This window comes from Schistocerca cancellata, chromosome 3, assembly GCF_023864275.1.
Source record: "Schistocerca cancellata isolate TAMUIC-IGC-003103 chromosome 3, iqSchCanc2.1, whole genome shotgun sequence".
In the NCBI taxonomy this organism is placed as follows: Eukaryota; Metazoa; Arthropoda; class Insecta; order Orthoptera; family Acrididae; genus Schistocerca; species Schistocerca cancellata.
The window spans coordinates 392,582,120-392,609,000 of record NC_064628.1 but is presented as its reverse complement, the minus strand read 5'-3'; the positions used below and the strand labels follow the sequence as shown (position 1 = coordinate 392,609,000).

The 26,881-nt window shown below is 38.8% G+C and overlaps 1 protein-coding gene across 1 annotated transcript in view; it reads right to left on the bottom strand.

Annotated features, from left to right (window-relative positions):
- LOC126175117 (serine/threonine-protein phosphatase 6 regulatory ankyrin repeat subunit C-like) overlaps nucleotides 1-26,881 on the bottom strand; it is a 357,458-nt gene that overhangs the window by 86,670 nt on the left and 243,907 nt on the right. The window contains exon 10 of the mRNA XM_049921671.1: nucleotides 16,578-16,676. Within this exon, the coding sequence (XP_049777628.1) occupies nucleotides 16,578-16,676 (99 nt within the window). The remainder of the gene's footprint in view (nucleotides 1-16,577; nucleotides 16,677-26,881) is intronic.

Below are 26,881 nucleotides of genomic sequence, written 5' to 3'. Positions count from 1 at the left end.
GGGCCAGGGACTTTGTCCGAGAAATCCCCCAATGGCCTTCATGCAATAGTTTGAGAACATCTTTGCGAAGAGAAGCTGGCACCACAACCCGTGGAGATGCGCCATCCATGGCCAGAAGAACAACACCCTCACGAACAGACAGACGAAGGCGCAAGGCATGGTAGTTGCGAAGGGGATCCGATGCCCGGCCCTTGGTCCTGTCCGGCCAACCCTGTTGAACAAAACCGATCACCTGACGCAGGACCGGTCCCGCGCAGTAGCCGACGCGACCTGCGAACCTGTAAGCGGAAAACCCTCGACCGCACGACGTTCTTCCTCATCAATGTGGAAACAGAGTAGTTCATCTCGATCAAAAACCGGGTCGGGGCCCACTGGCAAACGCGACAACGCGTCAGTGTTGGCGTGCTGGGCTGTGGGGCGATAGTGAATCTCATAGTGAAAACAAGACAAGTATAAGGCCCAACGTTGCAGGCGGTGAACTGCCTTATCCGGAAGCGACGCCGAGGGGCTGAACAGAGAGACCAGCGGCTTGTGGTTGGTGATGAGGTGAAACTTAGAACCATACAAAAAAACGCTGAACTTTTTTAGAGCATAAATGATAGCGAGCGCCTCCTTTTTGATTTGAGAGTAACGCTGTTGGGCATCGTTGAGGGTCTTTGAAGCATAGGCGATGGATCGTTCCGACCCATCCTCATACCGATGGGCGAGAACAGCCCCTAGGCCATACTGTGACGCGTCAGTCGCCAGAACCAAGTGCTGACCCGGACGGAAGATGGCAAGACAAGGCGCCGACTGCAAATGAGCCTTCAGGCGAACAAAAGCCTGCTCACACTCGTCGGACCAACAGAAAGGAACGTTTTTGCATAACAGCTGATGCAGAGGATGAGCCACCGCCGCCGCGGATGGAATGAATTTGTGATAATAAGCAATCTTGCCTAGAAATGCCTGAAGTTCTTTGACTGTAGACGGCCAGGGGAGAGCGGTGATGGCCGCAATGTGCTGACGTAGAGGACGTATACCTTCATGGGACAAGTGGAAACCAAGATACACAATGGAGGGTTGGAAGAACTGTGACTTGTCCAGATTGCACTTCAACCCAGCCGAATGCAGAACCCGAAATAATGAACGCAAATTGCGAAGGTGCTCCTCAGTGGAGGCCCCCATGACAACAATGTCATCCAGGTAGTTGATGCAGCCAGGAATGGAAGCCGTGAGCTGTTCCAAAAACCGCTGAAAAATGGCCGGCGCGCTAACGACACCAAATGGTAACCTCTGGTACTGATACAACCCACAAGGAGTGTTGATGACGAGAAATTCCTTGGAAGACGCATACAACCCACAAGGAGTGTTGATGACGAGAAATTCCTTGGAAGACGCATCCAACGGCAACTGATGGTACAGCTCCAATAAGTCAAGTTTGGAAAAGAACTGGCCCCCAGCGTGCTTGGTAAATAACTCCTCAGGACGAGGAAGAGGATAAGTGTCAATGAGGCTCTGAGCATTGACAGTGGCTATAAAATCACCACACAATCGCAGACTCCCGCTGGGTTTAGAAACCACCACGATTGGCGATGCCCATTCGCTGGAGGTAACAGGAAGGAGAATCCCTGAAGCTGTTAACCTGTCTATCTCAGCCCTGACAGGTGCACGCAACGCCATCGGAATAGGGCGTGCCCAGAAAAACTTAGGGCGAGCTGTAGGTTTAAGAGTAATGTGGGCTTCAAAATCCTTGGCACAACCCAGACCAGCAGAGAACACGGACGAGAATTCAGAACACAATCCATCCAGCTGTTGATACGGAATATCCTCAGATATGAGGTGCAATTCATCATCAATGGAGAACCCAAACAACTGGAAAGCATCATAACCGAACAGATTTTCAGTGCCCGCATGATCCACCACATAAAATGTGAGGGGCCGAACAACAGACTTGTAAGCAGTGGAAGCATCAAACTGGCCAACGATAGGAATTTTCTGTTTATTATAAGTTCTCAGATTTTGCGTAACTGGAGACAAGGGAGGGGAGCCCAACTCCAAATACGTGCGAGAATTAATGAGAGTTACTGCAGAGCCAGTGTCCACTTGCATGCGAATGTCTTTATCCAGAACACGGACAGTAACAAACAACTTATTTGTTTGAGAAAGCACATAGTTAACATCCATGTCCGATGCCTCATCCTCGTCGACAGGAACGTGAGGGGACTGACACACAGAAGCAATGTGGCCTTTTTTCCTACATGAATTACACGTGGCCCAACGTTTTGGACATGTGGCCCTGTCATGCTGTACGAAACAACGTGGACAAGAAGGAAGGGCGGAACGAACCTGTTTCTGTGGTTGCTGTTTTCGCTGCGAGCGTTGCGGTCCAACGCGACGTTGTTTACGCAAGTGAACCGCCACCACATCATCGTTCTCCTGGGAAACAGGCAAATTGTCCATGTCGAAAGTTGACTGTACAGCGCCTACATCACACCATGCATCTATTTGCGCGCCAGCAGCGTGAGACACTTCAAAGGATTGAGCGATGCTTAGAACTTCCGACAACAACGGGTTTGGCAGTTGTAGGGCACGTTGCTGAACTTCTTTATCAGGAGCAAGCCGTAGAATAGCATCCCTAACCATTGAATCAGCATAAGACTCATGATGAGTGTCCATGACAAACTGACATTTCCTACTCAGACCGTGTAGTTCCGCCGCCCAAGCCCGGTAAGATTGATGGGGCTGTTTACGACACCGGTAGAACGCCACGCGGGCGGCAATGACGTGGGTGTTTTTTCGGTAATAGTTAGACAATAAGTCACAAATTTCTTGGAAGGACAGAGAGGCAGGTTCCCGCAGAGGTGCTAACTGAGATAGCAGCTGATAGATCCGTGGGGAAATCCAAGATAGAAATAACGACTTACACATTGGAGCGTCGACAACGCCGAAAGCCAAGAAGTGTTGCCGCAAACGCTTCTCATAATCCTCCCAGTCTTCAGCGGCCTCGTCGTAAGGAGGGAATGGAGGCAGAGAAGAGGACGACAGATGATGAGTAAGCGACATCGACAACGCCTGAATAGCAGCCGTCAGCTGTGTTTGTTGTTCAATGAGCGCTTGCATAAGCTGTTCCATGTCTGCCCAGACACGAACGCACAATACTCCAACGCTGGAAAGAAAATATCTGACCTCATCGCCAATAAGTGTTATAACCTTTAATTCACTAATAAATTGCGTGGATATACAAACGTTGAAACAATAGTGGGTTTCATGCTACCAACTCCGTATCTGTCACTCAACTGCCGTGCCGTGACCTGCAGCCGGCGCCGTTCATAGCCAGGTGGCGCTCCCGCGCTCTGCCTCTATCGCCGTGTTTGTGTACTGACGTAGCGGTACTTTTAAATCTCGTGGCACTGTCACAACAATAACAACAACAATAACCTTTATTTGTTCGTATTAACTTTACAGTCTTTGACATCATAATTTTTTTTTGCATTTCTTTGTTCATATCATGCCATAAACATAATTAATATATACATATGCTACTGTAAAGTAAGATGATTGGTACATCCTAGAATTAATTGGTGAAACTTAAAAATTACCATCACGGTATGGTAAAAGTCCGAAATGTCTTATTATATGTATAGATTTTGAACTTTTACCAAGAGACGTTGGTAAATTTTAGGATGTACTGCAACTAAGCAGCCATGAGCAGACTGAGAACTCATAATTGCCAACAAAGAAACTTTTCTGAACACAAAACTGGCAACAATGAAACCTGTCTGAACCTGCACGATGGATGCAGGAGTCTTCGACCCAGCTTTTACCAGTTTGCATTGGTAAATCCTAAAGTTTACCAACGTCTCTTGGTAGAAGTTCAAAATCAATGCATATGATTAGAAATTTATACTACACATCAATGGTAAATCTTAGGTTTCACTGGTTAATTCTAGGATTTACCAACGATCTTACTTTTACAGTAACATATAAATCAAGTAGCACACTACACTCTCTAATATAAAGATTTACTACCACTAATATACTGTAATTTAAAAAAGTGAAACTATCTATATTGCAGCTCAGAATTCTTTAAGTGAGTATAAACATTTTTCAATTAACAACTGTTTGGCACAATTATGTATTTTAATCATTCTTATTTTGCAATACAATAATGGAACAGTTGTTGTCATTCATAGTACACTGCAAAATAATTAGTGAATTAACCATGTGCCCCAAGTGAGGAAGATGTGTGCAAACCATACAGCAATTACAAAAATCTTTTTTTATTTTTCAAGGCATCAAGAACTTGCATAATGTGTGACAATACAGAATATAAAATACATAAATAGTTTAAGTACTGAAGGTAAGAAACATCACATCCTTCTGACTTTCATATGTCGGAAACTTTAAGCTACGCAGCAAACACCAAGATAACAAGCTCAAGCTACAAGCTCTTCTATGTCAGAAACTTGCAAAAAGTTATGTCTGTTTAATTAAGGTACTCTCATATTATTTCCAAGCCTGAAATTTTCAAATTATTAAACTCCTTCTAATTTGAATATGAAGCATAGAAGCAATAATTTATGTCAATTTACTGAGGAGTATTCCTGTACACACTACAAAACATATGTAATAAGCCACTTTTATAATATTGTAACTGCATAAAAATAGATTTACTGCAACAAAGCTGCATATACATTTGCACCAAAATTTTTATTTGAAAATAATGTAGAATATGATCATTCAATGTATTTAAGAAGAAATTAACAGTGGAAACGAGGAAAGCTTATGCTTATTATTGATACTTTTAAGGAATTAAAAGTTATCACTTTTAAGACAAATTACTACACCATCTAAAATTCATAAGTATCATAAAAAAGGCAGTGAACTGGGAGCAACATTTTCAGCTGAAACTGATGGACATTCAGCAAATTAGTTAGTTATAATGCCTCTATCAAACTTCAACTAATTTTCCAGTTCCCACACTTACACACGAGTGATGTATCCAGTAACAGTAATTTGAAACTGCCTACAACATAATGCTTTATCCAAGAGCTACCTTAATATTTTGCAAATGCTTTACTTTTGCCAAAATAAATGAGCAGAGGAGTTTTAAGTACAAGGTCACTGTTGTTCTACTGCATTTAAAGGCAGTTAAGTAAACTACCAATTGATTCTATCTGACATAGTGCAAATCTTATGTCACAAGAAGTTATTCTCCAGCACCCCATCAGCAAAAATGGATTTTCCTGGCCAAATATAATTCAAGCTTTAGAAAATTTATATTTAAGCAACAAAATCTAGGACAGCAGAAATGATAGCACCTACCATTTCCAGCCAACTGTTAATATTGCTCAATTTCCAATAAAACAATTGATAAGAAAATACTGAAAACCACAATTTTCACAAATGAAAAATGTTCACACCAATATGGCAGTAAACACGTTTTTGAAAGATGTAACTAACCGTTTTATTTCGCAAAAAATCACATATCTGAAACAAAGAATGAAATTTAACTAATATGAAGTTATCACCTATATTCCTCAATATGATGTCTTTTATGTATTATACTCTAAACATAATTGCTACCAGTGGTAGTTATGTCTTTACTAGTAACCTCACAGTGTCATAAACTGTCTTCATATGAAGCAATAAATGTCATCCATATTTCTAAAGCAGCTGTGCAATTTTTACATTAACTATGAACAGCTATAAAATAACAATACAAATTAAATTCCTTTACAACACATCGAATATGCTTTCGCAAATTAGCCACAAAAGCTGAAACACAAAAGTTGTAATATTTCTGAAACTTAATTCCAAGTTAGTTCTTGTCAATTGTTGTGTCTCAATTACGATGTTTATACTGAAAATATCGGGAATGGAATTTTGTAAAGCCTTTCCAGTGTTAAAACTGTGCAATCCCGTCACTCTTGGAAGGCACAACATAACTTCTACCCAGACAAAGTGTCTATGTAATCTAATAAACCTTGCAACCACTTCTTTATCCTCTTCTGATCATCCAGTGTACAGCCCAAGATTGCACTTTCAAAATTCTTGTCAATGTTTCCAATGGATATATTTGATGAACACGAATTCATGAATGCAATACACTTGGATTTTTTCCAAAATGATCTTCACGTAATCTGATTACAAGTGAATCAATAAAACCATTCACTTGATGCAGATCTTCCTCCTGGGTTCCATCATGTGTAGTCTTCACAAGGACCTCCACAGTTAAACAGTGGTTAGCTATATGATCTGCATAGTGCAACACATGCTCCCTATCACTTTCAGACAATTCAATCATCATCTCAGAATTCTTAAGTGTGTTTAACGTTGTAAGAAGTGTGTCCCTTTCTTCTTCCAATTTTAAAGCTTCTCTTCTTAGTCATTCCACATGCAGTTCAACCTGATCCAAAACATCTACTATTCGGTCTTTTGATGACTTCTGTGGACTTCCTGGGTTGGAGTCTACTATATGGGTTACTACCTCTGCACTTTCTTTTATTACTTTTGATCCACTATCAACTTCCATTATATTCCAACTTTCAGTAGCAGGCAGTGGAATGCTATGGTCAGACAACAATGCTATGGTCAGACAACAAATTTTTCACGTACACCACACAACAAACCCTCTCACGACACCATTACCACCATAACAACTCTTGTACTCAAAGACTTCCATTTAGAAACTTGCCCTTAAAAAGATTGCCATGGAGCTGCTTTATATTATATGGAAACTTGTTATGGAGTTGTCTCCCAGTTTCAAAGGAACTGTAATCTATAGCTCCTTTATTAGTAACTATCCTATGATAGTCACATCTGGCTTCTGTATAGTAATTATGGACCTCTCTGTTCATCACACTTATTTCATCATTCTCTTTTACAAATATTATAGACTTATAGTCATACAACAAATACACAGTCAGTATTTTTTTAATTTTTGAAGTAGTCCCTACAGCACTGTTTATTTGGCTTGTATTGGCAATTATCATAATTGCTCTCTTTAGAAGCCTGAAAATCCTATCCATGAAGGCTGGGAGTACCGCATCTCAAATTTCAGACCCATATTGCAAATGTGAGTGAATTTAACTGTAGTACACTCATTTAAGGAAAAGGGGGGGGGGTGGTTATTATATACTGAAACACCAAAGAAACTGTATACGCATGCATATACAAATACAGATATGTGTAAACAGGCAGAATACAGCATTGCAGCCAGCAATGCCTATATAAGATAACAAGTGTCTGACACAGTTGTAAGATCAGTTACTGCTGCTACAATGATAGGTTATCAAGATTTAAGAGAGTTTGAATGTGATGTTATAGTCAGTGCATGAACGATGGAACAAAGCATCTCCAAGGTAGCGATGAAATGAAGATTTTCCCATACGTCCATTTCACAGGTGTACCATGAATATAAGGAGTTTGGTAAAACATCAAATCTCTTGACATCGCTGTGTCCAGAAAAAATTCATGCAAGAACAGGACCAATGATGTTCAACATGACAGAAGTGCAACACTTCTCCAAATTGTTGCAGATTGCAGTGCTGTGCCAGCAAAAAGTGACAGCACACAAACAATTCAGTAAAACATCATCAAGATGGGCTTTCAGAGCTGAAGGCCCATCCATGTATCCTTGATAACTGCATGACACAAAAATTTGCACCTCACCTGGGGCCATCAACACTGGCTTTGGACTGTTGATGACTGGACACATGTTGCCTGGTCTGACAAGTCTAATTTCAAATTGTATTGAGTGGATGGACATGTACAGGCATGGAGACAGCCTCATGAATCAATGGACCCTGCATGTCAGCAGGGAACTGTTCAAGCAGGTGGAGGCTCTGTAATGGTGCAGGGCATGTGCAGTTGGAGTGGTATGGGACCCCTGATATGTCTAGATACGACTCAAACACGTGACAAATATGTAAGCATCCTGTCTGATCACGCGTATCCATGCATTCTGACAGACTTGGGCAATTCCAGCAGGGCAATGTGACACCCCACATGTCTAGAATTGCTACAGAGTGGATCGAGGAAAACTCTTCTGAGACTTCCACTGTCCACCAAGCTCTCCAGACATAAACATTATTGAGCATATTTGGGATGCCTTGCAACATGCTTTTCACAAAAGATCTCCACCCCCTCGTACCCTTATGGATTTATGAACAGCCCTGCAGGATTCATGGTGTCAATTTCCTCCAACACGACTTCAGACATTAGTTGAGTCCATGCCACATTGTGCTGCGGCACTTCTGCGTGCTTATGGGAGCCCTATACGATATCAGGCAGGTGTACCAGTTTATTTGGCGTATTTGCAAGATGTTTTAGTAAGCAAATATTGCTGGTAACCTTTTTACAGATGTAGCTGATACATTCTTTCCATGTGAGATGTTCATCAATCAAAATGCCTAAAAACTTATGTTTATCAGATGCTTCAAATGTAGAAACTGATTCAATATGAATATTATTATAATTTAATAAGAAGTGTATTACTACGGGCTTGTCCTTATTCTGTGTAAGTTTATTCATTGTTAAATATTCTGTGGACATTTCAAAGTTCTCTTTATTGATTTGGTATGCTAGGTGCTCAGTAAGCTCACAACTAGTAAATGATATACCATTAGCATAGTTTGATAGTTTTGAGTTTTTTGGCTGTGCTATGTCATTAATATACACAAGAAACAAGACTGGCCAAAGTATACTTCCCTGTGGGATTCCACAGTTGAAAGTTCTGAATGCTGATTTTACTGCTTGGAGCTTACTTTCATTGTTATAACTTAGTTTAGTGCACTGTCTTCTACCTTGGGTATAAGATTATTAAGAATTTTGATGCTGCTCCTCTTATAAAAAACTTCCTAAGTTGGATAATAGCACTGCATGATTCACAGAATCAAATGCTTTAGACAAATCTAGAAAAGTCCCAATTACTTTGTTTTCTTTATCCAGTCTGTTCAGCAGTTCATTGAAAAAATTGCTACTGCTGTTGTTGTGGATCATCCTTTTCAGAACCTGTGCTGCAAGTTGTTTAATATTGAGTATTTACAGAAGATGGATTCAATTTGGTCAAGAATTTCTGTTTCATGCAGATTGTCAAGTGCTGAAGTCGATGAGATTGGCCTGTTATTGTTCATGTCAGTCATTGCACCTTTTTTATACAATGGTCATATCTCAGTAATTTTTAAAAGTTCAAGCAATGCCCACTCACCAATTGAACTGCTTATTAAATTATTGGTTTTATTAATTCATTTTTGCTATCTTTAAGTAATGTAAATGATATATCAACTCAGCCACTAGTTGTTTTTATTTTGAGCTTTGAGATTACTGTTATAGCTTATATGCTGTTACACTTCTAAGAAAAATGAATTACTTATTTTAACGGAGTTTATTTGTAGTAACCAATATGCCATCTGTGTACAGCTCCAGTCCGGAGTCAAACTGTTATTGTCACAAACATTTCCACCTTTGATTTCTGAAAACTTCCTCCAGGAGCTCTGCCTCAGTTCAGCACACTTACAGGAGGGCATAATGTCGACTCTGAGAATACTTCATTTGTACACTATGTGATCAAAAGTATCTGGACACCTGGCTGAAAATGACTTGCAAGTTCGTGGCACCCTCCATCAGTAATGCTGGAATTCAATATGGTGTTGGCCGACCCTTAGCCTTGATGACAGCTTCCACTCTCACAGGCATACATTCAGTCGGGTGCTGGAAGGTTTCTTGGGGAATAGCAGCCCATTCTTCACGGAGTGCTGCACTGAGGAGAGGTATCGATGTCGGCTGGTGAGGCCTGGCATGAAGTTGGCATTCCAAAACATCCAAAAGGTGTCCTATAGGAGTCAGGTCAGGACTCTGAGCAGGCCAGTCCATTACAGGGATGTTATTTTCATGCAATGACTCCACTACAGGCTCTGCAATATGAACAACATTGGGAAGCAAGAAGGTGCTTAAAACATCAATGTAGGTTGGCGTTTTAAACATCAATGTAGGTCTGTGTTGCAATAGTGCCACACAAAACAACAAGGGGTGCAAGCCCCCTCCATGAAAAACACAACCACACCATAACACCACCGCCTCCAAATCTTACTGTTGGCACTACACATGCTGGCAGATGACGTTCGCCGGGCATTCACCATACCCACAGCCTGCCATCGGATTGCCACATTGTGTACTGTGATTCATCACCCCACACAATGTTTTCTACTGTTCAATAGTCCAATGTTTACACTCCTTACACCAAGGGAGGTGTTGTTTGGCATTTACCAGCGTCATGTGTGGCTTATGAGCAACTGCTTGACCATGAAATCCAAGTTTTCTCACCTCCTGCCAAACCGTCATAGTACTTGCAGTGGATTCTGATGCAGTTTCGAATTCCTGTGTGATGGTCTGGATAGATATCTACCCATTACACATTATGACCCTCTTCAACTGTCAGGGGTCTCTTGTCAGTCAGCAGACGAGTTCAACCTGTATACTTTTGTGCCGTATGTGACCCCTTAATGTTTTCACTTCACTATCACATTGGAAATAATGGACCAAGGGATGTTTAGGAGTGGGAAATCTCACGTACAAACTTATGACACAAGTAACACCCAATCACCTAATCATGTTCGAAGCCCATGAATTCTGCAGAACACCACATTCTGCTCTCTCAAAATGTCTAACAACTACTGAGGTCATTGATATGGAGTACCTGGCAGTATGTGGCAGCACAATGCCACTAATATGAAAAACATATGTTTTTTGGGGTGTCTGGATACTTTGGATCACATAGTGTACCTTCTTATGGAATGATGTAGCTTTGAGAAGATCCTCTCCCATTCATTGACTTACTAGGACTGTATAATAAAAGAAGAATTAGAAATTCACATGTGTACTAACTATGTTAAGATGGACACTGTTACCTCTTTTGCATTTGGAGACAAGCACTTGAGATGGAGCATTTTCAAACAAATAAAACCAAGAAAAATGAATTCTCAAGCGAAAATGTTGTGGTAGGGATGCTCTATGTTCCCTCTCCATTCCCATGTTCCCCAGTGGGGGAGCGGGTGGTCACTGCCTCATTGCCAATTTTTCACATTTGTACGTGTGAATTTCACTCTCCAGGTGACATCACTGCGCAAGTAAAAGTTATTATTATTATTATTATCATCATCATCTTTATTATTATAGGATTAATTACTAAAAAGATCAATTCACAACAATAGTTTGCTGTACTTTTGTTATTTTCTACCAAGCATCCTTTTTCAGTGCATCCTCCCTGTGTACACTGTGATGCACCACTATTTTGTTGATGTGGTCATTTCAAGAATGCTGTGGTCTGCCATGTTTTCATCTGCCAGGTGGTTTCCATTCAAAAATTTTCTTGAGCCACTGATGATCTGTCATTCTCAACAAATGCCCATACAATTATAAGAATTGTTCTCATTTGCCCTCATTCTAGCTCTTACTTCATCCCTAGTTTTTTTCTCTATTCTAGATATTCTGGCACTTCTTTGTAAATAATCTTTTTATGTAGTTGTTGGTCTTCTCTTGAGGTCAGAATTTAAAATCCATAGTTCTCATCCATAGCACAAGACATATTCAACCATCAGCCAACCCACACTTTTCTTATTGTTGTTAGAAATGTATTTGTCCCATGAAAAAGATTTCATACACCCTATTGTTTTTCTGCTTTGTTGTATTCTGTATTTTACTTTTGTATTATGCAATCCACTTTTTTCAATGCCTGCCCCACAGCCTTTGAAATTCTATACCTGTCTCATAACTGCTCTGTCATTTATGTGAACTTTAAATCTAGTGTCACTATTCACTATCAGATCCTCAGTTTTTGTTAGACTCATCTGTAGTTCCCATTTGTCATATTCCGGATATAAATGTCATATCATGAACTCATGATCATATTTATCTAGTGTTAGGACACTCCGACCATCAGCAAACCTTGAAAACACCTGTACATCATTAACAATGATTGTCATTCTTCCACAGCTGTTCTTACATCTTCGGAGATCCACTTCTATATATAAATTGAGCCAGAAGGGTGACATTCTGCAGCCTTGTGTCAGCCTTTTGTTACATTAACAGGTTATGATAATTTTGATCTCTCTTAACCTGTTTTTTATCATGTCTGTACATTTTAATAAGGATCTGTAAATGACGGTCATCCATATCTATATCTTTCAAAGTTTCCTACAGTTTTGCTCTAGAAACCATGTCCTTAGTTTTTGCTAAACTTACAAAGGCAATGTGTAACTCCTCCCCTAGTGCTGTAAATTTCTCCCATAGCTGTTATAAAATAGAGAGGTTATCTGCACAGGGTCTGTTCTGTCTGAACCTACTCTGGTTCTCCCCAGTATGGAGGCCAACATTTTGTCTTATTTTCTCATACATAATCTGCCAAATAAGCATCTCATTGTGCAGTTCACACTAATGCCTCTGTAGCAATTATTGTCTCTTCTACACTCCTTGTTGAAACTGGACAACATACACTGTATGACCTTTTCCACTCTGATGGAATCTAACTCCATTGTCAACAGTTGTCCATAAAGTGCATTATTCTTTTCTTCAAACAGTGTCCTCCAGATTTCAATAATTCAACAGGAATACTTCCAGGTTGAGTTGATCAGTCATACTTCATTTTAGATGGTGTGCTGTTTACTTCCTCTATCATAATAGCCATATTTCAAATGGTTTCTTCAGTCATACCTTCTTCCTCTTTTATGTACTGGGGTTTGTTTTCAATTAGAAGAGGTGTAAAATGCTTTTTCCATTCTCTTAAAGGAATAAAGTTTTCTACTGCTTGATCTAATAATAGCCCTTCATACTTCTGTTGTCTATGGTCCACCTATTGAAATCTCTATCCCAATGCATTTCTGTTCCCACATCTTATTTTTTTATGATTAAATTGTGCCTCTTAACTCCTCATTTATTGTCAGGTAATTTTGTCTGTCTTAAGGTGATTTAGTTGATAACTATTTTTTTGTGTAAATTCTCCTTTTACTAAATCCACTTCTTAAGGTCATCCAACATTCATGAAGGATCCAGTTTGTATACACTCTTACTCTCAGTTCTTAGTATCTCTAGAGCAGTTTTCCTAATTGCTTGTTTAACATAGTTCTAATGTCATATAAAAGTTAGAATGCCAAGCAGAGTCACTCAATTAATGACAAGCTTGAATGCTGCAATAAAGGAGATGGACTTGGCTTCCAGCAGACAGTCATCTCCTGACAAAGAAGATGTTGGTTATGTCTGAAAGCTTGAGTTTCTTTCATATTGTGAGGAGTTTCAATCCATACCACTTGGCATGGGGAAGGTCAGCCTATTAGAGTTACTTCATTATGTTTGAGCTCAGAATATTGTCTACGATTCTGTGAGATATAAATGTCAGTGATACTGGATGATAGGTTTGGGGAATACTCACTATCAGGCACAGTTTCCTGATCAACAGATACACGGTACATTATGGTAAAGAGATGAGCTAACTCAGTTGTTAATTTTGAACATAATGTGTAAGAAATTTTGATTTTTGATATTTTTTCGTATAGTAGACCAGTAATTCTTACAGAACTGCAGTAGTTGCAGATCTTATGTAATCCTGATAATTTTAGTGCATTTCCTTCTTTTGCAGCATGATATTTTGAATTATTTTGTTATCCAAGGCATTCAGAAGCAGCTGTTATGTGGAGAGGAAGAAATTTGTTTAGTTCAGAACTAAACTAGGTGAAAACTGAAAAATTTACAAAATACTTAATAGTTTCTGTGGATGATGTAGAAAATGCTATTCTAACACAAAGACATAAAATATCTGCAGGTTGGGATGGAATACCTACCAAAGTTATTAAAGTGGTACACAACTGAATTACAAACCCACTAGCTCAAACAATAAATCAATGTTTTGAAAAGGGCTGTTTCCCAGAGGTACTGAAATATGCAGAAGTCAAACCATTCTTCAAGAAGGGATCAAGAGATATCATGGGAAATTATTGTCCTATCTAGATTCTCTCAGTCCTATCTAAAATATCTGAAAAACTTCATTGCGAAATATTCTATTATTCTAAACAATTAATTTGGTTTTCAGCAGTGGAAAACACCATAGATGCAGTAAACAGTTTCATTGCAAACATAAGTACATTATTAGACAACAGAAATATTGTGGTAGGAATTTTCTGCAACCTAACAAAGGCGTTTGATTCTGTAAACCATGTATTGCTTGTTTACAAACTTCAAAACTATGGCGTTATGAGCAGTGCCCTACAGTGGCTTAAATCCTGCATATCATACAGAAAGCAAAGAGTTAGCATTTCTTCAAATGGTGCATATTTTTTTCTGATTGGAAAAAAATATCTCCAGCTGTTCCACAAGGCTCCATATTAGGCCCAGTCCTATTTCTTTTGTTGTTAATGACTTACCATTAAATATCAGATCCCCATTAGTTCTGTTTGCAGATGACACTACTGTCTTAGTTGAAGATCAGGATTCGGAAAAAAATTCTCAAATCTGTGTTCAGGACCCCCAGTAGCTTAGAAACTTGGTTTCAGCTAAATGGGTTGAATCTAAACATATTCAAGACTCACATGATGCAGTTCAAAACCAAACAGTCAAAATGTGAGCAGGTTAAGACTGTACACAACAACCAAGATATAGAAGAAGTTGACTCAGTCAAATTCTTAGGTTTAAATGTAGATAAAAATTTGGGCTTGTAGGCACACATGGAATACCTAGCAAACAAACTGAGCAGCTTTGCATTTGCAATGCAAATATTATCAACAGCAACTGACACGGACACTTGAAAAATAGCATATACAAGCTACTTCAAATCCATTATTAGGTATGGTATTGCTTTTTGGGGTAACTCGACAAATGTAGTGTGGATGCTAAAAATACAGAAAAAAGTCATTTGAGATATGCACACTGCACATTGCAAAGAACCTTGTTGACCATTATTTAGAAAACTTAAAACATTAACTCTGCCATCCTTATAAATATATGAGATTATTATATTTTTGTACACCAGATGTGAGTTATTTGAGGGAAATCATTTAGTCCATTCACATGATACTAGAAACAAAGAAAATTTTATGCTCCCCACCAACTACCTCAGACTAAATGCCCAGGGACCTCAACACATGGAAATGAAAATTCTAAATAAATTAAAAGGGAACAATTTGATGCAGATGAATTTAGGTTCACATAAAGGAAAGCTATATGAGGTACTGACACCGAAATGTTATCACTCAGTGGATGAATTCACACAAGACAAACTGGAAATTTGAGATGGATACAATGTGTTACATATTCCGAGAAATATCCTTATAGTGTTATTATTTATGTAGTGCTATTATTTATTAATGTAAAAATCACTGTAATTGTACCATAAATTATTGACATGTCTCTTGTATGCAAACCAAATGGATTGCATATGTACATCATGAGATGAATAAAACACAATTCACAGTTCTAAAACCTAACACATCATATGTGTCATTCTGACTGATATTCTGTAAGTCACTACTGACACTGTCGGAAGATCTCCACCTACTCTTTTCTCATTGTGACCACTTGACTGAAGTATATTCCATGTTGTTTATTACGGTTAACTAACCATCACTGTCAGAGGACCAATCAAAACTATATGAATGTTAACTTATATATGTATAAATCCAAAACTGTTCATACATTAAGTTGCCAATCCTGAACAATTATGGTCAGAAAATTTACAAATGATATGAAGCTTTAAGTGCTTTGCACAACATGTAATTGTGTCTTACCCTGTGACACATATAAGTCTATGCAATTAAAGTAGGCCTACTTAGCAGCCATGTAAGCAGCAACCACATGATTTAAGTGGATAAGCGGGAACTCCTTCCAAAGTACCAGCTCTTTTTCTAATTTTATATGATATTCATTTAAGGACTCTTTAAGCATGCAGTGAATAAAGTTAATGATATTTAACAGCTACTAAAGTATACATTCTCTGCAATGAGCTGCCGCACTGAGAACCAAATTCTGATTTCCAATAAATTCAAGGAATTTTTCTTTTTCAGAACACTAAAATGGAATAGACTCATGCCCATGCAGACAAGTGTAGATCTACATGAAAGGGAAGTAGTTGTGCTCATTTGGAAAAGCTGATATGAATAGCTTGCAGGCTGATGTGATAACCACAGACATCTCCATTCAAATATATAGTGATATTGTTGGTAGAGGATGACACAGCTTACTTACATGCTCTATGAAGCCAAACTATGGAGGTGCTATTCGTTATAAGCTAGATAGAGGGTCATGCCTAACTCATTACATCCCATATGAAAATGATAGAATAATAATAACATGTATGATATTATAGCAGAAAATTCAAAGATATAATGAAAAAATGACAAGCACATGCTGTCTTTACTTGGGTAATTCCCTTCTAGGATGCTATTTTCTACACAGTTACTAAACAGACACATTTTTCAAGCTCTCTGGTGAATCATTAAAATCTTCTTATAAATTTTGTTTTGTGCAATATATTCATGGCAAGGAAGAGTAGCTACAAAAGTATGCATCACAGAGTTTCATTTCTTGTTTGGATAATGATATAGGGACCATGCCTTAAAACTTCCAGAACTAAGGGCTTCTTGAAGTGGTGACCAACCATGGTCATCTTTGAAATTCACGTCTGCTCCAGCATCAATCAACAATTTGAGCATCTGGAAAAAAGGGACACAATTGGTTAGGTCCATGTACATTCAAAAGAAAATTTAAAACATAAAGATAGAAAAATAAAATGTGAACCATTGTCTCTTAAACAAGAGCAAAAGTTGTTGTCCACCTGAAAGTGCAACAAACATATGTGGCTAATAATTAGAGTCAAAGAAATACTGTTATTTGGAGTCTTGTAAACCATAAGGCAAAAAGCAGCATTAAAGTGACAGAGCTCTGTGAATAACTTAACATACAAAAATACATAAATATTCAGCTCAGGTTCAATTATGAGTAAACACCAGATTGTTTCTGTGTACCATACAAAAGAGATGCAAAATTTCATTTGGACCCAAATGCCTAAAAAAGTGTAATGGAATTAATACAGTAATGTAAAGGAACTTGTTTTGATCTTATTCATTATAAAAAAAAAAAAAACCTGCAACTGTGCTTCTAAAAACAGACAAATATGGTAGAGTATTTTGTATATCTTCACTCCAGAAAGAATCAATAGTGTTTGTATTCTTCATTAACAACCACTAATAAAAATGTTTAAGCTCTGTTATTCAACATTTGTTAACACAGTTTGGGATAAGCTTGCAACTCTAATGAGGAAAAAGATAGTGAATTGGAAAACTGGGGAAAAGAGAGTGTACTGAAAAATCAGCTGACTTATAATCTTCTAGGTAAGACTGGTACACCATGTATAATAATGTACACAGCATTTAAGTGTATTGAAATGACTTTATTACTCACAACAAAAGATACAAATTATGCTGTTACATACAGGGGTTGGACAAAAATATGGAAACACCATGAAAAATGCATGCTTGAACATAAATGCAGATGCTAACCAAGCCTGCAGGTGGTGCTGTTGTATTTGACCACAAACAGCACCTGTGCAATTTTCTCAATGTATTGCAAATGTCAGTTGTGGTTAGAACAGTGTTTAGTGTAGTGTGAGAGTATTATGTTGGAACTAAGTGAATTCAAATGAGGAGAAATTACTGGCACTTATATGACTGGTGCTTTCATAACCAAGTTAGTTGAACTGTTTGATGCCTCAAGAGAAACTACATCAGATTTATATTGCACACAAGAAAAGTGATAAAACATCATCCACTAATTCAAAACATGGACGAAAGTATGTACTGAGCGTTTTTGACAGATGTTCTTTGATGAGGTTTGTGACAAAAAATTAGAGGACGAGTGGTACGAAAGTCACTGCAGAACTGAATGTTGCACTCATGAATCCTACCAGCACAACAACAAAGTGAAGGGAGCTCCATAAGATGGGAATTGTAGGATGAGCTGGAATTCCAAAACCATACATCAGTGATGCAAATGCCCCTGTCATGAAAACATGGTGCTGAAGCCAAAAAACGTGAACTATGGAGCAATGGAAGAATGTCATTTGATCAAACAAATCTCGTCTTACAACATATATAACTTCTGGCCAAAATTATGTCCCAAGAGCGACACACAGTGGGGGTTTGGCGATGACTTGGGCAGCCATATCATGGTCTTCTATAGCCCTCATGGTACCTCTGCAAGTTTGCATTACTGCCAAGGGTTATGTGACCATACTGGCTCATCAGGTCCTGCCCATGGTACAGTGTGTGTCCACCAATGGTGACACTGTGTTACAAGATGACAGAGCACCAGCCTGCATCATCCAGGACTGTTTTGTGAGCACGAGGATGAATTAACACATCTCCTCTGGCCACCACAGTCACCAGATCTCCATATTGGTGAGCCTTTGTGATCTACTTCAGAGAGAAGGGTACACGATTGCTATCCGTCTACCTCATAATTACCTGAACCTGCCACTGTCTTGCAGGAAGAATGGTAGACAATTCCCTTGAAAACCATACAGGACTTGTACATGTCCATTAAGAGACAACTGGAAGCTGGTTTGATTGGCAACAGTTTTCCTACATCATATTAGGCACAGTAATGTGTTGAGTTTTGTGATCTCTCTGTAGATTTTTCCACCCCTTTAAAAGCACTAGACACAGAGAGAATTAAAAAATACAAGTTTATATCAAAGATAACATTAACTAAAGTCAATTTTTAGATAAATTGTTTCCACATGCTGCACTTCCCCTTCCCTGTCCCCCCACCCTTGCCCCAAAAGTGTGACACACCAGGAAAGTAATGGAATTGAAACAAAGTGTGAGGCAGCAGAAAAGTAACGGAACTGAAACTTTATTCATCAGTCAGCTCGTGTACTCGTACATGGACTACTGGCCGCAGTGTCAGTGTGGCTGTATGTGGTGGTGACATTTTGGCTACAGGTTGATGGGCAGGTTGGTAACCTCAGGTGATATATGTGGCATCAGTGAGGTGTCAGATAAGAATGAAGATAGGATCCACATTCAGTTTACTCACTTCTGTGCAGTGTAGTTAGTGTGCTCTGCACTGAATTGGTAGCAGTGAATTGCTTTACATGTAGTCATTTTTGGCACACAGATAGACAGTATAGGATGTTCAGGTGACTCATGGTAAGACATAAGAAGTAAGCTGATAGAGTACTCTGCAACTACCTGTTCTATCTATATTAGTTATGTTATTTGTCCATGTTTAACTGAGTTGTGAAAATAAGTGAAGTTATGGCAGAGGCAAAGTCAGAGAGACAAGTTGTCACCAGTGAGGAGGCTTTGTAATCGTTAGTGAATCAGGTATCTCAGTTTAGAGTGGATATTATGGTTGTGAATAATATATTGGCATAGAAGGATCACAAAATAGAACTGCTGAGGTCTCACGTCCAAGGGGTGGATCTGGCTACTGCTAAACTTATTTGTCCCTTCTCTGACAGGTTGTCTAAGGATATGGCAGCATTTATGAGAGATCTCAAATCATTGTCTAACTTAGGGGATTTGTTGGACATGTAGTTATTGCAGATTGCGATGTTAGAGTTGACAGGGGGAAGTGAAGTCATTTGCAATCTGCACAGAAGTGTAGCATACTGCAGAGACTTTTGTTTGACCAAGACAGAGGTTGGAACAATGGTATAGGGAGCAGAATAGTGTGCAGTGTTTTCAGGAGCAGTTGAGTGCTGTGTTCAGAAGGCATAATGAGGCAGTTGAGGACTTTGTGGATAGGATTAGGAAGTTAAATGTTCACAACTACAAAGTTATTGCAGAATGACAAGGTGAACAAAGAGGTGGTACAACAGACAAAGCAGCAAGCACTCAATATTTTTTCTGAGGGCTTTGGAACCAGAGATTTCTATGAGGAAATGTACAGAGGTGCTAAATATCTTCATGCTGGGGTGAGGTTGGCACTGGAATACAAGGAAATTGATAGATTAACAAGTATAATTGTGGATGAACAGCTGATAAACAGGGGTAGTGTTACCAGCCATGAATGAGTGTCCATCAGTTTAACGGGAATGGTAGTAGGGTAGGTGTAGGTCACCAACAAGGACATTGGGGTGGTAAAAGAGGTGGCCCAGGGGGGAGGAAGGGTCCATTAAACTTAGGAGGGAACCCCAAAGTCACCAATAAGGGTTCCTCATAAAATTAAATGCAGTGAAAATGAATGCAGACATGGAATGTGCTACAATGGGTGTGATAGATGGTAGGAAACATGAAGTTTTGTTGGACACTGGGGCACATGTGTCAGTGGCCTCAAGGGAGTTAGTGGGAAGTAGGCAGGCATTGGAACCTACCTAACATGTTATAACTTGCATGGGGTATGGGGTACTGATATATGAACATTCAGGTCAGTAGTGATGAGTTTTTTGTTCGATGCAACCAGGTTTGAGCAATGTGTAGATATGACGATAAAATCTTCTCAGGTTGACAGCCAAGTCAATGCATTGTTCTCTGGCAATGTTTCAGCAAGTTTCTTACGTGCTATCTTCACTTCACCTGAAGATGGAAAGTAAGAAATTTGTTGAAACATTGCCAGAGAATGACACACTGACTCAGCTGTCAACCAGAGAAGATTTTGTCACCGAGATTTGCCAAGAAAGCCTGCATTCTCATACGTGTAGAAGTGGTGTCTCACGTAAGTGAGGGCTACAGCATGACTCTAGAGTTGGCCTTTCTGCATCAATATCATGCCATAATTTACCTCCAATGATGTGTAGTAAAATCTGGTGAGACAAAATTCCTACTAAGGGAAATTATTGTCACAGTTGATTTGCTGCTAAAAATGCTTAATGTGCAAAACAATCCAGTTAAACCATAAGCAATGACACTGAGGCTTTATTTGCATGACCGTGTTTCAGAAGGCACCAGGAAGATGCTATGGGTGAATTTGGAGCCTGAATTACCAGATGATATGTTATGTATACTAGAACCACTAGAGGGTAGTGAAATATTGGATGTAGTATGCTGTTTGGTGAAATGTAGTATTGTATGCATAGAAGAGAGGGATGGAGGCAATGTAGTACCCATCAATGTGGATTATTTTGACAATGAAGATGTTAAATTATCAAAGGAAATGTTATTGGCTGTATTAGAAATTCCAGATGAAGAAGATTGCCACACAGGGGGTGTTGGCTGTGATGATGCACAGGATGCTGCTAGGACTGCATTTCATGAGAAACTGACTCACTTAAGAGGAACGGATAGGCCACAAATGGAGGACCTGCTAGCATTTCAAGATTTTTTTTTCTCCTGCAAGGGCCATTGCCTGCAATTCCAGTAACCCAAATAAGTGGCAATGTATAGGAGGCTGTACAGAACCCCACAATCATTGCAACCAGCTTTGGAGGAATTTATAAACCAACAGGAATAGCGATCGTGCTGAAAAAGTCTACGGATGCCTCAAGGAAGTATCGGTTTGTTGCAGTTACCATCAACTGAACAGTAAAACTATGACAGATGCCTGACTAATTCCAAACATGATGGGGACAATACATAACCATCGGTTAGAAGATGCTCTGGAAGGCAGACCAAAAACCGCATTTTCAGCAATATACGAGAATGAAGTTTGTGTTGGAGAATGTGCCACCAACATTCCAAAAGATGCTGCAAGGAGTGCTGAAAAGAGTGAAAGTATGTAAAGGTCTCACACATCTTGATTATATAATTATCTTTTCAAGGGACAAGCAAGAATATAGACAATGTCTGAGGGAAATGTTAAAAAAAAAATTACAACCAGCTCATTTGAAACTCAGAATGGTAAAATGTTATGTTGTGCTGGAAGGGGTTAACTATCTGGGCCATATCATTAGCATGGAGAGTGTAAGAACTGATAGAACGTTAATACAGGGAGTGCAAGAGTTTCCAGTACCATGAGCAACCAAGGAATTACAATCATTACTCAGTCTTGCAAATTATTATGGAAAATTCATAAAGAGGTTTTTGTTTGTTGCCAGGCTGCTCTCAAAACTGCTAAAGCAGGGAATTAAGTTTGTATGGTCGAAAGAATGCCAGAAAGCATTTGTCAGGTCGGAAAGGGTATTAATGTTGAGTCTGGTGTTGGTGTTTCCAGACTTCCAGAACGAGTTCATATTATCAGGTGATGGGTTGAATCATACTATGGGGTGTGTTTTGAGCCAGGAGGTTGATGATCAAGAATGCCCTGTTACCTATGCATCGAGCCAGTTGAATGCAGCAACGAATAGTGCTAAAATAGAAAGGAAATGCTTAGGTTGATGTATGGTCTGACGTAGTTCTGGTGCTACCTGTGTGGAAAGAAGCTTGAGGAAGTGATGAACTGTTCTGCTTTGAAGTGGTTATTTGGTTTGAAGGTCCATCCAGTAGATTGACAAGGTGAGCACTAAAACTCTGTGAATTTGTGTAAAAAGTTACCCACAAGCTAAGAAAGAAAAATGGAAATACAGATGCGCTAATCAGAAAAATAGCTGTAATACATTCACTAGGTCATAAACTTGGAGAATAACAAGCAGTGCAAAGGGCCAATGAAGATATGGCAAGCAACAGTGGTTTAGTATGCCAGACTGATTATTATGTTGTTGTTGTTGTTGTTGTGGTCTTCAGTCCTGAGACAGGTTTGATGCAGCTCTCCATGCTATCCTATCCTGTGCAAGCTTCTTCATCTCCCAGTACTTACTGCAACCTACATCCTTCTGAATCTGCTTAGTGTATTCATCTCTTGGTCTCCCTCTATGATTTTTACCCTCCATGCTGCCCTCCAAAGCTAAATTTGTGATCCCTTGATGCCTCAGAACATGTCCTACCAACCGGTCCCTTCTTCTTGTCAAGTTGTGCCATAAATTCCTCTTTTCCCCAATTCTATCCAATACCTCCTCATTAGTTATGTAATCTACCCATCTAATCTTCAGCATTCTCCTGTAGCACACACTATTTATCGTCCACGTTTCACTTCCATACAAGGCTACACTCCACACAAATACTTTCAGAAACGACTTCCTGACACTTAAATCTATACTCAATGTTAACAAATTTCTCTTCTTCAGAAATGCTTTCCTTGTCATTGCCAGTCTACATTTTATATCTTCTCTACTTTGACCATCATCAGTTATTTTTCTCCCCAAATAGCAAAACTCCTTTACTACTTTAAGTGTCTCATTTCCTAATCTAATTCCCTCAGCATCACCTGACTTAATTCGACTACATTCCATCCTTTACTGCTTGCTCAATATACAGATTGAATAACATCGGGGAGAGGCTACAACTCTGTCTCACTCCCTTCCCAACCACTGCATCCCTTTCATGCCCCTTGACTCTTATAACTGCCATCTGGTTTCTGTACAAACTGTAAATAGCCTTTCTCTCCCTGTATTTTACCCCTGCCACCTTTAGAATTTGAAAGAGAGTATTCCCGTCAACATTGTCAAAAGCTTTCTCTAAGTCTACAAATGATAGAAACGTAGGTTTGCCTTTCCTTAATCTTTCTTCTAAGATAAGTTGTAAGTTCAGTATTGCTTCATGTGGTCCAACATTTCTACGGAATCCAAACTGATCTTCACCGAAGTCGGCTTCTACCAGTTTTTCCATTTGTCTGTAAGAATTTGTGTTAGTATTTTGCAGCTGTTACTTATTAAACCGATAGTTTGGTAATTTTCACATCTGCCAACACCTGTTTTCTTTGAGATTGGAATTATTATATTCTTCTTGAAGTCTGAGGGTATTTCGCCTGTCTCATGCATCTTGCTCAGCAGCTGGAGAGTTTTGTCAGGACTGGCTCTCCCAAGGCTGTCAGTAGTTCTAATGGAATGTTGTCTACCCTTCGGGGTCTTGTTTCAACTCAGGTCTTTCAGTGCTCTGTCAAACACTTCATGCAGTATCGTATCTCATCTACATCCTCTTCCATTTCCATAATATTGTCCTCAAGTACATTGCCCTTGTATAGACCCTCTATATACTCCTTCCACCTTTCTGCTTTCCCTTCTTTGCTTAGGACTGGTTTTCCATCTGAGCTCTTGATATTGATACAAGTGGTTCTCTTTTCTCCAAAGGTCTCTTTAATTTTCCTGTAGGCAGTATCTATCTTACCCCTAGTGAGATAAGCCTCTACATCCTTAGATTTGTCCTCTAGCCATCCCTGGTTAGCCATTTTGCACTTCCTGTCGATCTCATTTTTGAGACGTTTGTATTCCTTTTGACTGCTTCATTTACTGCATTTTTATATTTTCTCCTTTCATCAGTTATATTCAATATTTGTTCTGTTATCCAAGGATTTCTACTAGCCCTCGTCTTTTTACCTACTTGATACCTACATTATATTTCCTAGATGTAGTAGTTAGACATTCAGTTGAACTAAGCAGTTTTCCTAATCTTATCCTAATTTTGTGTTGTATGTTTCAAGGGCACATTTGTAAATATTTGATCAAGGATTGTGGCTGAGGTTTTTGTGATGTGTGTTGGCGTTTCTATAGTAGCCTTTAAATTGAAAGTTGCTAAGAGGTTCAGTAAAGCAGTTTTTTGATTAGACTCACTTGCAAAGTCAATGTTGAAATCCCCACATATAATTAGTTTGCTATTTTTTTGTGTAGTCTTGTGTAAGATATTTTCAAGGTTCTTTAACATAATGTTAATATTGCCAGTTGGCGTCCTGTATAGACAAATTATAGCAATTTTTTCATCTGTGATTTCATTTCCATTTACCTCAATATCTTTCTCTATGGATAATTTTTCAACATACGGCATACATTTAAAATTTATGCTATTCTTAACATAAATGCAACTACCACCATGTTTATACAATTTACGACTAAAAACTAACTACCCAATACAAAATTTGGAATGCATAGCATATGAAGTTTCTCTTTGTCAAGCCAATGTTCAGTAAAACATAATACAGAGGAGTTTTTCATGTCACTTTCCAACAAAATTTGAAATTCGTTTACTTTGTTGGATAGAGATTGTACATTTTGATGAAATACCATCAGGTTTGGAGTTAAACACGAGTTCTGAAACTTACTATTCTTAGTACTTATATTTATATTGGAATGTCTGCCTAGACGATATTTTTTATTTTCAATTTTCACTTTTGAATTTTCACCCCCTCCACACGGCATCAGTTTCCCTTGTTCTTGATGATTTTACAGATGTCTGTAACCATTTTACTGAAATTCATTGAGCCTAGTCTGTTAAAATGCATGCCATCCTTTCCTAAGCATCTGTCACTTAAAAATTTGTTGGGTCAACAAATATTGTCCCAAGTTCGTCACACTGTTCCCTGATAGCACTGTTTATGTTGCTTATATAAGAACTGCTTACTGACCTTCTGTGCAGAAATTCACTTATAACCAGTCTTGAGTTTGTGTACAATGCTTTGGCTGAAAGAATGATGTTTCTCGTCTCACTTACAATTTCTCCCTGACTGCTGCTTTGTATTGAATTCATCCCAGAATGAATAAAAACACCTTCATAATTGGTCTTTGGATCGTTTCCATTTTTAGTTGTAGGCTGTTTTGCACTTAAGAGATTTTTAAAATGTTTGTTGAGCTGATGATGTGTGTGTGATAGTGTGATATATACAATGTAACTACTTCTGCACCATCAGTGCAGTACTGTGTTCACTGTTTATAAGTATTCTAGTAGTTCTATTATATGTTTATTACCTTGGTCTTTAAATATGTCTGCTTGTGTCTGTATATGTGTGGATGGATATGTGTGTGTGTGCGAGTGTATACCCGTCCTTTTTTCCCCCTAAGGTAAGTCTTTCCGCTCCCGGGACTGGAATGACTCCTTACCCTCTCCCTTAAAACCCACATCCTTTCGTCTTTCCCTCTCCTTCCCTCTTTCCTGATGAGGCAACAGTTTGTTGCGAAAGCTTGAATTTTGTGTGTATGTTTGTGTTCGTATGTGTGTCTGTCGACCTGCCAGCACTTTCATTTGGTAAGTCAGATCATCTTTGTTTTTAGGTATATTTTTCCCTCGTGGTATGTTTCCTTCTATTATTACCTTATAAATAAATTTAAAAAAATTTACATTCCGTGTATTAATGCAATCTTAGTAAATGAGTGTTCTAAAATGATCCTTTCATATAGTGTTTATTTAAAAAAATAAGAAAGAAAGAAAGAAAAAGAAAAAAAAAAAGAAAAGAAAGGAAAAAAAATGATCATTCCACTTGGGACCTGTGGAAAGTAGGTACATTAGCTTATTTGTTTTAGTTGTAAATATTTGTCATGTATTTTTTTTCTGACATATTCTACATCCTGTAGGACCTCCTCACTTTGAATCAATTGGAATGAAAGTAAATCTAATCTAATCTAATCTCAGCACAGTAATCGAGAAAGAAGGGGGGAGGGGCACATCATTTCCACAGAAGAACTTCACACAGTGGTATGCGATCAAGTCATAGTTGCACTTCTGTCAGTTCTCGACAGTACGCAGTATGGACCTCTTGGAAGATGATCATCATGTGAGTACACAGCAGAATATATGTATAAGCAGACAGAAGTGGAAATTCAAAGCAAGCAATAGAGAAATTTCACATGTGACAGAATGACACAAAGCCTTACATTAATAAGCGGCCTCCAATATTTCATTTCCAATATAACAATAACACGCAGAATGGGAATGGTTTCTAAAGGTAAAACTGACATAATAAGAAGAGTCAAAATAGATATCATCCAGGACACTGAATCAACCAAGGACCAGACAGTTGTCCAAGATGCCCACAATGCAATATTCAGATGTACCAACAACAACAATGATCGGACAGCAATCCATTAGATAATACTCAAACCCCACATGAAAATGAACATAATGAAAACTGAAAGAGGTTGCGAAAATACCCATGGTATTAGTCCAGAAAACAGATA